This window comes from Mauremys reevesii, linkage group 16 (genome assembly GCF_016161935.1).
Source record: "Mauremys reevesii isolate NIE-2019 linkage group 16, ASM1616193v1, whole genome shotgun sequence".
NCBI lineage: Eukaryota > Metazoa > Chordata > Testudines > Geoemydidae > Mauremys > Mauremys reevesii.
The window spans coordinates 26,962,496-26,978,022 of NC_052638.1; the positions used below are offsets into that span (position 1 = coordinate 26,962,496).

General features: G+C 41.4%; 1 protein-coding gene across 5 annotated transcripts in view; it reads right to left on the bottom strand.

Annotated features, from left to right (window-relative positions):
• Nucleotides 1–348: 348 nt before the first annotated feature.
• The window catches only part of LOC120384504 (fatty acyl-CoA hydrolase precursor, medium chain-like), a 35,038-nt gene continuing 19,859 nt past the window's right edge, over nucleotides 349–15,527 (bottom strand). For all 5 annotated transcript variants that reach the window (XM_039503324.1, XM_039503325.1, XM_039503323.1 and 2 more), the window contains 12 exons: nucleotides 15,249–15,453; nucleotides 13,184–13,322; nucleotides 11,830–11,963; nucleotides 10,541–10,694; nucleotides 9,918–10,022; nucleotides 8,726–8,833; nucleotides 7,668–7,808; nucleotides 6,185–6,265; nucleotides 5,683–5,830; nucleotides 2,787–2,933; nucleotides 1,323–1,401; nucleotides 349–596 (listed from right to left, as the gene is read on the bottom strand). In XM_039503324.1, the coding sequence (XP_039359258.1) occupies nucleotides 413–596; nucleotides 1,323–1,401; nucleotides 2,787–2,933; nucleotides 5,683–5,830; nucleotides 6,185–6,265; nucleotides 7,668–7,808; nucleotides 8,726–8,833; nucleotides 9,918–10,022; nucleotides 10,541–10,694; nucleotides 11,830–11,963; nucleotides 13,184–13,322; nucleotides 15,249–15,453 (1,625 nt within the window). In that variant the 3' untranslated portion in view covers nucleotides 349–412. The remainder of the gene's footprint in view (nucleotides 597–1,322; nucleotides 1,402–2,786; nucleotides 2,934–5,682; nucleotides 5,831–6,184; nucleotides 6,266–7,667; nucleotides 7,809–8,725; nucleotides 8,834–9,917; nucleotides 10,023–10,540; nucleotides 10,695–11,829; nucleotides 11,964–13,183; nucleotides 13,323–15,248; nucleotides 15,454–15,527) is intronic.

A 15,527-nucleotide genomic window follows, 5' to 3' on the forward strand; every position in this document is an offset into this window, starting at 1 on the left:
CACCCAATGTACTATCCTTCGCAGGGGCACTTCTGCAAGGGGAGGAGCTGAACTGATGTTAAGTCCTCCTTTACTGGGAACTCTGCACCCTGTCACACATAGTTCACTCTTGAGCACCTTTGGTGATCCTCCTTCAGTGAGTTATTTTTCCAAAGAATGACTTTAATGTCAAAAATCTATATTAGTGCCTTGTTTAACTTACCTGGAAGATCTCCCTGCTGGAGTTAGCAATGAATCCTATGGGTGTCAAAGCATTCTGCAAACTGATCCCTTCCACCAGATACATGAAACAGTATAAAAAAAATCTCTGGATAAGACTCCAGAATTTGTTAATTTCTCACATTTAAACCAATTGTAGCTGATTTTATTTTGTGACACACATACATGCCCTTTCTCCCCCACACATTATGAATTATAATTCTGCATGCTCTTTCTTTTCCTTCATTTTCTTGATTTTTTCAGGCAGAGTCTTTGTCCAGAACTCCACTCTGTTCCCTTTCAGTTTCTTTGCTTCCTTCTGCTGTAAACTCAACTCCAGGTATTGTTCATTCATGTCATACACTGGCCATTCCACCAAACCTGCGCCATTAGGATTTCTGCACACAATAGAATGAAGAGGTGATACAGAGGTGATATAGACTGGGAATGGGATAGTCCATAACTTCTAGGCCTTCAGTTTTAATCCAGCCCAGACTGACAGCTGTTCATTACCATGTGAAATAAGTTAGTGGGCTCAGGTTAGTTTCTAATACAAACACTTCCATAGCACAGAAGTCATCACAATAATAGGCACTGAGAGGTGGTAGTGTGGTGTGGAGGATAGTGTGTAGGACTGGGACGCAGGAGACTTTGGGTATGTCTACGCTACTGCAGCTATGATGCTGTAGCAAAGACACTTGCTACATTCACAGAAGGGGTTTTTCCATTGATGTAGATATTCCACCTCTTTGAGAGGCAGTAGTTATGTCAAGGGAAGAATTCTTTCATCGAGCTAGTGGCGTCTACTGTGGGGCTTAGGTTGACATAACTATGTCACATAGGGCACTAGTGTGAGATGTAAATTAGGCCATGGGTTCCATTCCCAGCTCTCAAGATGGTCCCAGGTCACGATTCTGACACATTTTAGTGAGGCTCTGGGCAGCAGCTTGCACTGTCACTACCTATGCTGTACCTGTTCTGTAATTAAGCAGAGGACTGAAGTCTCTAGGGCTGTCCATGAAGCTCCTTCAGAAACATTACAGGGTCTGCATAACTGGGCTTTTTAATTGGCTATACATTCTAAAAAGCAAATTCTCTATTTGAAAAGAAGCCATGAATCTCACCCATTTCGAGCAAAGTTAGCCCAATATTTCATTATTGTCCTGCTGAGGTGTTTCTCTTCCTCTGTAGCATCTCTGGAAGCTGGGAATATCAAAGGAGACTTTGTTTGCATAGTGAAAACAGGTAGTAGGTGTAGATTCAGAACCACCTTGCACCAACTATAGTTAACCTTTTGAATCTCAATATTTTATAGACTGCCAGTTAAACTACTACTTTGGGGGTCAATGTGGGTGTGTGGGGAGGGGGTGCTAGAGAAAGGGAATGTATATGTCTATAGCCTCCAAAAAAGGGTTAAATTACCATATATTGCTGGGTAAAAAGGAAGCCTGATGTAAATCCATGTTGTCAGGTGAGGACTGGGAAAAGTAGTGTCACAGACAAAAACTACCCATTACTTTCCTATGCCAAACAATCATCTTTATTTTGGGAAATCAAACAGAATAATTTGTGATGAGAGGAGCGAGAAGGAAATATATGTTTTTAATTTTACAAGTAGAATTTTGCAAGGCTGATTTAAATATGGCCAAATTCTGCCTTCTCGTACACCCACTTGTGCAACTCTGCTGATTTTAGCAGGTACCTGTCAGCCCATGATACCAAAGGGAACAACATATGGCTAAACTAGGGGTTCTCATAACAATGTTTTTTCGTTTTGGTGGGGGGGCGGGGGAGAGGGACTCAGAATGCGGCCACCATCTCTTGCTGGTGGCCACTCTGACAATTTTTCCTAAAATACTTAATTAACTTTAGGAAAAACTAATAAATATGCACATAACTATGTCCAAATCATTATTTATGTAGGATTTTTTTCCAGACTAATAATAAAAATAATGTACAGTTGTCTCTATTCTTTACTGGACCTAAACAGAATAGAAACACAAATAAGGTGCTTTGTACGTTCTTGTCTTTTGCTTTTTTTTGGTTGCTTCCCCCCACAAACCCAAGACATGCTAGTTACTAAGTATTCTGTAAAAAGCAATATTAACAAACATACAAATATATCACTTTTCACAGCAGACTTACTCAGCCCCGGCAAGCCCTGGATGGGGAGGTGGATATGGAAGCAGCAGGGGACAGGGACACTGGAAGTGGAGGTGTGTGACCCTGGGGCCAGAGTCTGCCACCGTATGGCTGGGGAATGAAGCCTGAAGCCCCATGACTGGAGCCTGCCACTCGCCACCTAAGGGCTGAAGCCTGACCCCACCAGCCCTGGGAAGGTGGGGAACTCACTGTCTGCCTGCTCCTCCAGCTTTTGTCTCTCCAGAGGTGGCAGGGCCCAACCACTGCTGGTAACCCTGGGGGAGGGGGCCGTTTCTTTGCGCCCCCCATCACTGCCCAGGAGGCTGTGGCCGCAAGAAAAATCCCTGGTGGCTGCATGTGGCACGGTGGCTGCATTTGAGAAACTCTGGGCTAACCTGCAGTTCTACTGGAACAATAAACATACATCATATTACAAAATTCCTTACCAAACAGTGACGTCTCATCAGTAAGAAATGCCCCTCCAAAGACAAAACTCATTTCATATCCATGATCTGCTTTTACAAAATCTGGTTTGAAACTTGCTGAACTTGGACGATGTTGGAATTCGTAAAAGTAGACAGGAGATCCAGATGCTAACAGAAAACACAATTAAAATAAATAGAAAAACCTCTACAATGCACAAAGGTACCAAGCCTATTCAGTGCTGCATGGGAATGAAAGTTGTCCTTTTTTAAAATTTTATTTTTTTAAATCAACAACATATTACATTTTATAGTGAGAAGCTAAAACTGGAGACTGGAATCAATAGTTTCGGACTTGAGTTTCAGATGAGATATGATCTCCAAACATAAAAGGAAGGATATCAGATTCAAAGCAGTTAATGGATCAAGCCCCAGGTACATTAAAGACTTAATTTTGATCAAATGAACCACTAAGAAAGTTGTTCTCGTTTGGGACAATGCAGATGACAAACCAAAGGACAAAGAACATGAGCATTTAGAACAAAGCATTTTCAACCCCCCAATCTTGCTATGGAACCAACTTCCAGAAGAAATCAGCTGAATTTAGAATCGGATCGCCTTTAGGAGACACTGTAGAACCTCTTGAAAAAGATTTTCCACCATAGTAAAAATGACACCACCAAAATCCCATTGACACAACTTCCCACCACCCCAAAAAAGAAGCTGAAACAAAACCAACCAAACAAAACAAACCACATACTCCAATAAGAGTTTTTACCCCACAAAAGGAGAACTAATGATGCCATGAAGTCCACTAGAGACTTTGCTGTTGCTGTCCATTTTACATGGAAGACACTCAAATCCTATGCTGGCAGGTGGCAGTGTAAAATCCTAAAATAGCTAAATCGGTAACGAGAGGGACCTGCTTTTCGGCTGCATCCAGTACCAAAGGGGGAACAGTTTGGGCACAGTGACTGAAAAAGGTTAGGGAGATATTACAGAAGAAATAATTAAAGCCTGCTTAACGCAAGGAATACTTGAGTTCTGTCTTTGAGAGTCAAAGTGCTTATACAAGTGAAAAGTGGAAATGTACTCACAGAAGTGCCTTGTCCCCAGTCCACTATTCAGTCACCAAGATTAGGAAGAGCGCTGTGGCCTTACACCCCATATTCTTCATAGTAATAGTATAATACGATTATGGTATAACTATGATATATTTTATGCAAGATAGATCATGTGAGATATCTCTGAAAATGTTATGATTCACTGAATACAATTATCCTACTTGTATGCATGTATCATTTTGATATCTGAAGTTAGGAATATTGTCTATGCATTTATTACAAATGTGTTTACACCCGGGGAATGCCCACTAGACAGAATGCAATCACTCTAGATGGCTGCCTGAGAATGGACATTAGGGAGAACAACAGGTCTTAGAAGAAGCTAATCTCCTGCCGGGAGCCTTCCTGAGGACACTACAAACAGCCTCTTCATTATGGCTGCTGTGACCCTACAGCAGAGGTAGGCAACCTATGGCACAGGTACCGAAGGCGGCACGTGAGCTGATTTTCAGTGCCACTCACACTGCCCGGGTCCTGGCCACCGGTCCGGGGGGCTCTGCATTTTAATTTAATTTTAAATTAAGTTTCTTAAACATTTAAAAAACCTTATTTACTTTACATACAACAATCGTTTAGTTCTGTATTATAGACTTATAGAAAGAGACCTTCTAAAAACATTAAAATGTATTACTGGCAAGCAAAACCTTAAACTAGAGTAAATAAATGAAGATTTGGCACAGCACTGCTGAAAAGTTGCCGACCCCTGCCCTACAGGGACACGTGACCAAGTCACCTGGTACTGGATTCCATCTTGGAATACCAGTGTTTTTCCACTGAAAAGCATAGGAACTAAGCCTGGAGACAAAGGGTTCCCACATACGCAAAAACTATTTAAGGCAGGAAAGTAACTTCATCATGGTTCTTCAGTGACTCCCTGCTCAAAGAGACTCCTGTAAACACCTGAGGAAGAAGGACTGAATTTGGGGGAAGGGCTACACCAGGCTAGGAGGATTTCTAGCCTGTGAAAGGATTACCTGGGGTTTTAAACTGCAAGCAAGTGCAGTTTGCCCTTTAAGAATCTCTGCAACTAGCTTAAATGATCATTTAGGGTGAGAATTTGCTACTCATATCCAATCTCTTGGTAGATTAAGTTTAGATTGTGTTTTTTTTATTTGCTAGGTAATCTGCTTTTATCTGTTTGCTATCCCTTATAATCACTTAAAATCTATCTTTTGTTGTTAATAAACTTGTCTTTGTTTTGTCTAAAACTAGTGTGTGGAAATCATAACTTGGGGCAGAAAGCTGTTACATATCTCTCTCCACATTGAGGGAGAGGGCGAATTTTATGAGTTTACGCTGTATAGTTCTCTGTGCAGCTCAAGACAGTAAAAATCCAGAGGGGTGTGTGTGCCTGGGAAGCTGGTAAGTGTCCTAGCTGCATAGACTTCCCGTGCAGGGGCTTGTCAGAAAGCCTGTCTGCATGTTATTACAGCTGGGTGTGTCCCTACCTGTGTGCTGGTGAAAGTGTGAGACTGGGAGCATTTCTGCAGCTTGTGACAGCATTATAGGGTGAGTGGGACCCCAAGCTGATGGGTTGGAGGACTCAGTGGTACTCCAGTTCCAGGCAGCGCCTTGGGGGGGACCCGTCACAAAGCACATTAAAATGTGACCCAATAATCCTCAGTAATGAATACAACTGGGACTGCTTGGCTGCCACCTAACTAAAAAGAGCAGTGACCAAATTGAAGTCAGATCATGTGCGTATTAAGCGTGCCATCTGTAGTCAAGTGAGAATTGTGTCTTGGCAGGTTTGAACTTGTGACCTTTTATTTAACAAATATTAAGTAGAAACTAACCTCTGTGATAATTAGACGTTTTTATAGCTGGAACTAAAAAGATTGCATCTCCCATCAAATCCAGAAACCGGTCCCGCAGGGCGACAGGATCATCTGTGTCTCCCAGATACTCATCTGTTATCAGAGACACAAATTCAGCTGGCACAGACTGGAAGGAAGGATAAGGAGAAGAAATTAACCAAAAACCATTAAAAAGAAGTGTCAATCTCTAGAATTCCATGTCAGCAACTAGCTTGTAAATACTCGTTTTTTTAAATCAGAACCAAACAGCCCAGCAATAAATGTAGCTTTTGAGAACACTACCTATTTGTGCCAAGCTTTGTGTTAAGTACATGCAGACAAGTAGGTGCCCAGGTGTCAAAAATGCACATAGGCCCTTCAGCCTCTGTGGGATTTTATAAAAATGTATGTACTAAAAAACCCCCAAACTCCTCCAAGTCCTAAATGTTCAAACCATCTGAAAAGAAAGAGAGAGACATGAGGAAATCTGCAGGTCTCTTACCAAGAGTGGGTGCAGCATTTGTAAGGTAGAGAGGATGGTTTCTTTATGCATGCCCTCCTTCAAGCCAGGTATGTTGGATGACTACACAGGAGCATATTACAATAATCATTTATGTTTATATAGCCCAAGAGCCTTAACAACTACACAGAGATTTACATATAAACCCACAAACAAATGGTTCTGTATAACACAGGAATTGCCATTCTGGATCAGACCCAAGGTCCATCTACTACACTATTAGGTCTCAAACAGTGGTAAAGACCATGTGATTCAGAGGAAGGTGTAGGAACCACACAGTAGGCAGGTATAGGTAATCTGCCCCCCACCTCCTGCTGCAAATCAAGTCTCATCCTGATCTCTAATAGTTAGAGACTGAATTAAGGCCTGAAGCATGAGATTTCATATACCTTCCAAAATGATGATAACAACTCTGGATACTCTTATCATATGTGTGTCCAATCCCTTGTTGAGTCTTGCTAGTTAAGGTTAGAAATGTTTATACAAAATGTAGAATAAGTAAAGCTTTTGCCAAGTTTTTAGGGAAGGTAGATCTAGATATAAATCCCTAAAGTTCTGACTATAAGGTAAATCAAACTCAAGCTTTGAGATTTCTCCTAGTACAGGAGGCTCTCAGTTTGGAGAAACCTGCAGCTGGTGATGTGGAGGGAGTGAGGTTGTAAACTCCTGAAGTTGAATTGCAAAGCAAAAAAAGTTGGTTTCTTTGTGTCACTACTTCTTTGTGATGTATGGATGCCTCAAAAGCTTTATTAATTAATTAACAAAGACAGTGGTTTCCCCTGCTTGATTTAACATTTGAATATCAGCCTAAATTTTCAAGAGAGGCTAGTGATTTGGGGTGCCTTAATTTATTTTTGGATGTCTAGTCTGAGGCGGCCCCTTAAAGGCGCCTGATTGCCAGAGAGTGGCACTCAGTGCTTTCTAACAAACAATCTGGGCATCCAAAATCACTAGTCAATTTTGAAAATTCAGGCCATCAGATCTTCATTTCCCTCTCTTTGCTGGAGGACCATGGCAAAATACTCAGAGGACTTCTGTGGTGACATCAGATAGTCCTATAATCTGAGCTGCAGCTTCCACTGACCAGGTATGTGTGTGTGTTGGGGGGAGCCAGGTGAGGAATGTTGATCATTACTTTAATTTCCAGTCTTTTCTAATTCTTAGACTTAACTTTCCTCTACTCTACCCTCCATCCCAGAGGTGGTCTGTAATGACTTTGGGATCCTTCAGAATGAAAGGCCCTCTGTGAATGTAAAGTTATTTTTTGGAAAGAGTGAAAACTCCCATAAAATGTTCAGGGGGAGCTTGGGGAAGGGAACAGGGGTAGGCCTAGCCTAGCCAAGAATGGGTGACCAAACTTTGTTTTTAATAGGAGAGGAGGCTGGTGTCCTGGTATAAAAAGGTTTGAGAAATGTGCCACTAATATGCAGTTAATGCTGTAGAAGAGCCATTAGAAATTACTTACGAAAGGAAGAACCCAGCCATATTCATGATTATTTATTCCTATTATATATGGGACAGCACTGAAGTCTTTGCCAGCCATTAGCTCTTCAGGGTTCTTCTGAATAAACACGCCATCTATAACTGCTGGGATAATTGAGACTTGCTGGAGGAGAAAAAAAGAACACATTTTTAGAGCCCTGTGCAGATACAAAATTTGTATCTGATCCGCGAAAATGGTCCATGGATATCTGTGGATGTAAGTGAATATCTGTGGATTTGCAGGGCTCTACACATTTTCAATTGTTATGTGGACTTACTGGATTTCCTGCAGACAATATTGCAAAGTTTCAACTGAGACCAGACTAAGAAATCACACAAATATTAGTAACAGTGTGATGGGGTGGACTAGGTCCTGGGGCTCCCTGCTGGAGGCCTTATGGCCCAGCCACACCTCGCCCCAGAAAAGGGCAGTGGAGAGGGTCCTCCGAGCTGCCTAGAGTGGCTGTGTGTGAAGCAACCAAGCAGAGCCCAGCAGGCTACTATAAGAAGAGCGGCAGGGCCAGACTAAGAGCAGTTCGTTGCTCGAGCTGGAGGAGAGTGGATTGTACTCGGAGCTGGCTGCTGGGACAAGGCCAGAGGCTAGGGTGAAGAATGTGCTGGAACCACAGGGAAGTGGCCAGGGAATTAAAGCAACAATGCAGGTTATTTAAAGGATACCTGGAGTAGAGGGCGGGCCCAGGTTCCCCCCACCCAGCCACTGGGAAAGTAGCCTGGACTGTGAGGCACCCCAAAAGGGGAACTGAACTGTAGTGGCCCAGCTGAAGAGCTGGGGCCAGAAAGGCCCTGAGAGGGCAAAGACACTGGCTCCAGGGAAGGAGCCCTGGGGCACTGCTCTATTCCGGAGCAGGGAAAACTTGAAGGTGAGTGCGACCCCGTTACAAACAGTTATACCAAAAAAAGAAAAAAAAAGATTACGATGCTGGGCCCAGTTCAGCCCAGAGACACCTCTATGGATGTCAGTGCTATTATAACTGTGTGCACTGTGGCTGCATTTGATATCTCACAGTTAGTCTCACCCACCTGTTGTTGTTGAAAGTTCAAAATCATTTCTTCTTCTGGTTTCTTCCTTAGGCAATGAACCATGGCAGCCGAACTGGAGGTGTCGCAGCCAGTTACATTAGCGACTACCTGCATTTATTTACAAAAAAAAAGTTAGAACTTTTAAAATCTTTTAGGTTCTAGGGAGATTATGTTAAACAGTAAAAATAAAGTGTTACAAGGAATAGCATGTGGAATTTGTGACGCTAACATAGCACACACACTTACAAGTCCATCTTTAATGAGCACCAATTTTTCCATGATAACATGCACTTGAAGACATAGGGTGGGACTGTCAAAACTGCTCATTGTTAGCCCAACTGATTTAGTCCTAGGCTGGATGCTTTTAAAAAATCTCACCCATAGCATAGAATACTAGCTGAATGAGCTTACAAATCAGCTTGGTAGGTCTGGAATCTAAACAAGAGACCAAATGATAAGTGTAACAAACATGTTATTTTAAAGGGACATTTATAAACCTCACAAGAAATGAACAAAGCCAAGGCCATTACTCTTGTTTCACATAACTGATCATCTGGTCTAATCACTGACATGAGTTCAGAACAAAGTATCACACATCTCTCTCTGGACTTCTTGGCGGCTTTTGGTTTATGGAACATATTCTAAACAATATTTTAGTTTGGGCCAATAAAACAGCAATCAATCTCTAGAGTTCTCATATTCCACTGAAGCAGACTCACTTTCCCCAGCATGAGCCCTGCATGAGCACATGTGTAGGGGTATAAGGAAAAAGGAAGATACAAAAAGCTTTAAGTCAAAAACAAAATCTGAGTGGGAATCATCGAATCAATAGAATCATAGAATATCAGAGTTGGAAGGGACCTCAGGAGGTCATCTAGTCCAGCCCCCCTGCTCAAAGCAGGACCAGTCCCCAACTAAATCATCCAGGAAGGGGAGAAAACTTGCAAAAAAGAGGCAGATGACAATTTCCACGTAGGAAAAACACTATGTAATATTTGAAGGATGGAATCTGATCTCTGTGTAATAGGTTGCAATGCACATGCCCCATGATGAAGCTTTAAAGAATCTAGCTGAACAAATAAAACAATGTTAACTCCTCTGCAATGAGACACAGAACTGAGAGGGCAGATGATGTGTCATCATAACTGTGCTGTTCCATTAACATAGCCAGTAAGAATGGGTATATCAGAACCTTAGCAATCACTTCAGGATGTGAACTGAACATGGCAGAAAGAAGTGCAACTCCACTCTCAGAGATGGCTTTATGGAACAAGCCTTTGGCCAAGGGAGATAGAACCTGGAAGAGATGGAAAAAAGTAGGGTTCAAACATTATAGTCAGTTTACAGTAGAGATGGACCCAAGCTTCCATTTCAGGTGGACATGCAACCTTTCCCAGAGTTTGGGGTGGTTGTTCCTATCTGGGGGACTGGTTCAGTTGTCAGACTTAATGCGATATAGGACTGATACTCATTGTTATTCCCAACAAAGTAAAACCAGGAGTTTGAGATTATGTGGGGGTGGGGTGGGGTTCAAAGCCTCATCAACATCCATTATAGCATTTGAGGGGAAGGGTGGCCTTGTGACTAAAGGGAAGTCAGGAGAAAGGAGCTCTGTTTTTGGCTCTGCCACTGGCCTGCTATGTCCCTCAACCTCTCTGACTCAGTTACCCCATCTGTAGAATAGGGATAATACTTCCCAATTTCTCAGCAGCATTATGAAACTCAATCAATCAATGTTTGTAACACGCACTGAAACCCGTGGATGGAAGGCAGCACGGAAATGCAAAATATTGTATTAGTCACTATAAAACCTACATGGACAGAAACGCTGACTCCTCCTGCAGACTCTCCAAATATAGTGACAGATCCTGGATCTCCTCCAAAATGTTTGATATTCTCTTGAATCCACTGGAGAGCTGCCACTTGATCCAAAAAGCCCCAGTTTCCACGAGCATGTTCATCACCAGTACTGAAAGCAAGAGGATTCTAAGTAAGTCCCAACAGACTTTGTTTTGCTGTTATTAAGTTTATGGTTCTATCTCCAGAAAACAAAAATAATCACGTATGTACATGGTTTAGAATAACCTTACTGAAGATATGTATTTCTACAAACACCTCCAGAGAATGCGCCTAATTCAACCCTGGGGTAACTTCACCTTAGGTGAGTGGAGTAACTTCTGGTATGAATTTGGCCCAAGTTAACTAAGATACGTAAACTTTTCCCTGTTTGTGGTCTGACTTTTGGCTATAGGTTTCTATGCATTTCTGGATGATGAAAGCAAAGAGACAAAATAGTAAATAATCCCCCAGAAATGCAGAACTTGAAAGGGTTTATGGCAGGTCTATACTTAAAACGCTGCACAGATGCAGCTGCACCCCTGTAGCTCTGAAGTGAGGATGTGCCTACCCTGAATGGAGAGAGGTCTCCCGTCATTGGTGTAGTTAATCCACTTCCACGAAAGGTAGTAGCTCTCCCACCAACATAGTGCTGTCTACACAGAGGGATTAAGGTTAGTGTAACTATGCTGGTCAGGTGTCTGGATTTTTCACATCTCCGAGCAGCCTAGTTATACTCGACCTTGGTGCTGTCATTCAAGGGAATCTCTGACGGTTAGGACCACATTCCGGCCATACATTAAATGTACATTATAAACATCGGCTATCAGCATCACCCACTGTCAATGCACAATTTGTCTCCCAAAAGCTAAAGCTGTTTCAGCAGATATAATTACATTTGCTGTGGATTTAAAACCTTCAGATTAATGAGAATGGTACCAAACCTACTATGTACAATAAGCCAGTCAAGTGAAGAACTTCACTATGTGGTGGGATCCCATGACTATAAATAGAGGTACTTGAAAGAATGAACCTATAAACAGGCTCCTGTATCTCACAATAGCTGTGTGTTTTAGGACTTCATGGAGGGTTATTTGAAGAAGCAGGCATGTAAAATAGTTCTTTTTAACACATATTTAGAGGAATGCAGCAGAACAGTGCTCCTACTGTGGATATTTAATATTTTATATCATTAAAATGTTTCACCAATTATATCCTTGTATACAAACTTTGTATTTTAAGGGGGATGTGATGATACAAAGACTCACCTAAAGAATCCAGTGATACCTAATCGATACTGTATGGTTACCACCACCAAATTCTCATAGACAGATAATGCAGACCCATCAAACATTGAAGCTCCACCCATCAACAGAGCTCCTCCATGGATCCACACCATAACCTGAAAACAACAAATCTGGTTACAGCTCTCTCTAGCTGTGACATCTCTGATCTCATATGTAAAAACCCAAATCAGTACATTACAGATTGAAGTTCTAATGCAGATGCACAAGCTGAATATTGGACATAAGCTAGTGCTCATGTTACACAGACTGTCCTAGAGACTAAAATCCATCCAATAGGCAAAGCAAGGGCAGAGGCAGCGCCACTCTTCTTCAGGTGTGGTGAGTTACATAAAGCTTAGATAAACATGGGCTACGTTGAGCCCTATTCTGAGATTTAGACTGCTAAAATGCAGACATGAATTATATGAAAGGGAGGTATGGTCCAATAGAGCTAGGGATGCTGGCTCTCATACAGATTCCCTTTGTGCCCATAGGCAAGTCATTTAACCTCTTCTGCCTTATCTGTAAAATGGGAATAATGACAAATAGCAAGCCAATCCCCTATTACTCCTAGGAGTTCATTACTGCTTGTAAAGCGCTATGTAAGTGATATGGCAGGATGCAGAAAGGCTTTTGAAAGACATTAAGAAGGAACCTGGAATAGTTTAGATCAATGGTTCCCAAACTTGTTCCGCCGCTTGTGCAGGGAAAGCCCCTGGCGGGCCGGGCCAGTTTGTTTACCTGCCACGCCCGCAGGTTCGGCCGATCGCGGCTCCCGGTGGCCGCGGTTCGCTGCTCCAGTCCAATGGGAGCTGCTGGAAGCAGCGGCCAGCCCGTGCACTTCCAGCAGCTCCCATTGGCCTGGAGCAGCGAACCGCGGCCACCGGAAGCCGCGATCGGCCGAACCTGTGGGCGCGGCAGGTAAACAAACCGGCCTGGCCCGCCAGGGGCTTTTCCTGCACAAGCAGCGGAACAAGTTTGGGAACCACTGCTTTAGATATAACTCTCAATTATGTCTTTCCAACAAAAACACACTTCCCTCCGCAACTCTTAAATAACGAAGGATGTGTAAAAAGCCTGGAGGGGTAGATCTAGGGAAAGGACCTCTGTCTCCTCATCTGGAGAGCTGCCAGAAAAATTACTTCCAAAACGCCTTTCTTAAAAACTACTCTTTAGCTTGGATTTTGGCTTCAGTGAGCACTTCCAGTTCTACAAAATTAAGGGGATACAGACAGTGTCTTGGCTGCTGCCCAGGACGATTGGAGGAGATCAATGAGCACTTGTAATAATTGCCCATGGTTTAGAAACATTACTTTTGTACAGTAGCTTTGCTTACAGGTAACTTGGCTTTCTCATTGGAATGGGCCGGGGTATAAATATTCAGGTACAAACAGTCTTCAGAAGTTGAGAAGTTAAGTTGTTTAGTTGGAAAAATTTCTTCAAATTTTTCCAGCATCGCCTGGTCTTGTAAGCACCTTAAAGAACAGAAAGGAGAAGAATGTTCTTCACTGTTATGGTGACAAAAATATCCATTATCAGTTTCACTGGAGGATGTTACAGTTCATCATACATTTTTTTAAAAATCATTAAAAAATTCAAATCCTGATTCTTTTTATTTAAATCAGATTTTTTTAAAAGCTTACATTCTGCTAGTTCTTTCTTCCCATTTTAGTATGAAATTGCTAATATGGATGTTTTGTACTTGTTTCATCAACTAGACTGCTGATTAGCAGAATTTCAGTTTTTACATGGAGATTTTTTTCTAGTAAAAAGTTTCACGCTGAGGTCCTGATTCAGCAAATACACAGATGGTTAACTTCACTATTTAGGTAGTCTCACTGAAACCAACTGAGCTACTTATGGGAATATGTTAGTGTTTAGCAGGGTCAGGGCATTAAAATGCTCATCTCTGTTGAAAAAAATCAAACACAGGGCCTCATTAATATCCTTATTGTGATAACTCCACAAACCCAACCCCAAAACTGATAGCAAATAGCACATGCTATATTTTCAACCAACACTATTTTCCAATATACGGAACTTCCACAAATCAAGAAGGCTTAAATTCTTCAAGGCTATACTCCTCCATTATAGTTTGCACTCTGAAGTCAAAGGGACATTTGCTCACTTATGTCTAAAACGGTCTTCTATTTTTAAGGATTTTGTGTATGTATAAAAAAGTTCACAATAACTTGGTTCATGCATTGAAAGTCTCTGCAACTTTTGAAAGTCTCTGCAACATTGTTAACACAGGAGGAATTTTGTTTTAAGCCACTAATAGATTTTTTTAAAATAAAAATACAGTTTTAGCTGCTAATGTTGCAAACACTGTTGCACATGCTTAACTATAAACACATGACTAGTCCCCTAAAGTCAATGGAACTATTAACGTGAGTCAAGTTATGTTACCACTTAAATATTTGCAGAATCAGGATGTTAATTTTTCAAATATCTGGGTTTTTTTGTTTATAGCAGTTTTGTAAAATTCAAATAAGGTACACTACCAGTAGCACCATTGTTTTTAAAACAGCACTTAGAATTTAGTTCGTTATAAATTTAAATCTAAAATTGCAATTGCACAAGTTTTCAAATGAGTTTGACAAAGCCTCAACCTGTTTTAAATCAATGATTTAAAAAAAATCAAGTGATTTAAATTTCACCACCCTGTTTCATCAGCAGCTCAATTTTCCATTATAAAAATGGTATAAAAATTTGACATCAATTAGGTCATTTTAGAAACTTAGGCATTTGTAATTCTTCCTTCATCATATTACTTATTGCTAAATACAACAGTAAAGAAGAAAAGAAAAAAGTGCCAAACCAGTTTCTCTGCTCTTCCTGTAAGCAGTAATAGTTATTACATACTGCATTTCACAAGACCCCACCAACAATGCGGTCTAAAAATTAACTGTTTGAGGTGTTAACATCTAGCAATGGTAATAGTTTAAACTTGTATAGCACCTATCCAAGAATCTCAGGCAAATACTTATCAATTTCAGCTGAGTTTCCCAGTTAGCATTTAGGTGTGGAGGACTTCTGTGAAACCGTCTATATGTTCTTCAGTCACATTCCATAGGATTATCACATCTGTAACTGTGTGTCCTATTAAGACCAGCATACCTTAGAAAGCTAGGCACCCCAGCACTGTTGTTTGAGGGGTTTAGTGCAAGAGCTGTGCAAACAGCCCTTGCTAATAAAACAGTATTAAACCTACACCAATCTGTGTGACTAGATTTACCATCAGGGCAGTTTTTCTTTATTGTGAAAGTACCCTCATTGGGCCGAAGTTCTCCTCTAGGATAAATGCCTTTACACAGTGAATAAATTCAGTTTATTTCAGCCAATAGTGCTACATTTAAAAAAAGTAAAAGATGCATAATTTGGAGCACAAGGATTCTTACACTGGTGGAAAAGAAGTTGCGTCTCTCACACCGATCCATGGTTCAGCTGGTTGTGGTGGGGAAAATCTCAGGGCTCCCACAGGTGGTTTTGCAAAAGGAATTCCAAGAAATACATTTGTAAGTCTGTCAGTTCCCTTGACAGTAACCCATTTTCCTTTCAGTCGCCCATATTTGGTAGCCACTTCTGGTTGTTCGATTTGTTGTCCTGTATAACATAAAATAAATAACCAGACAAGTTAATGGCCTGATTCAGATTCCTGCTGACTTAATGGGCTTTGG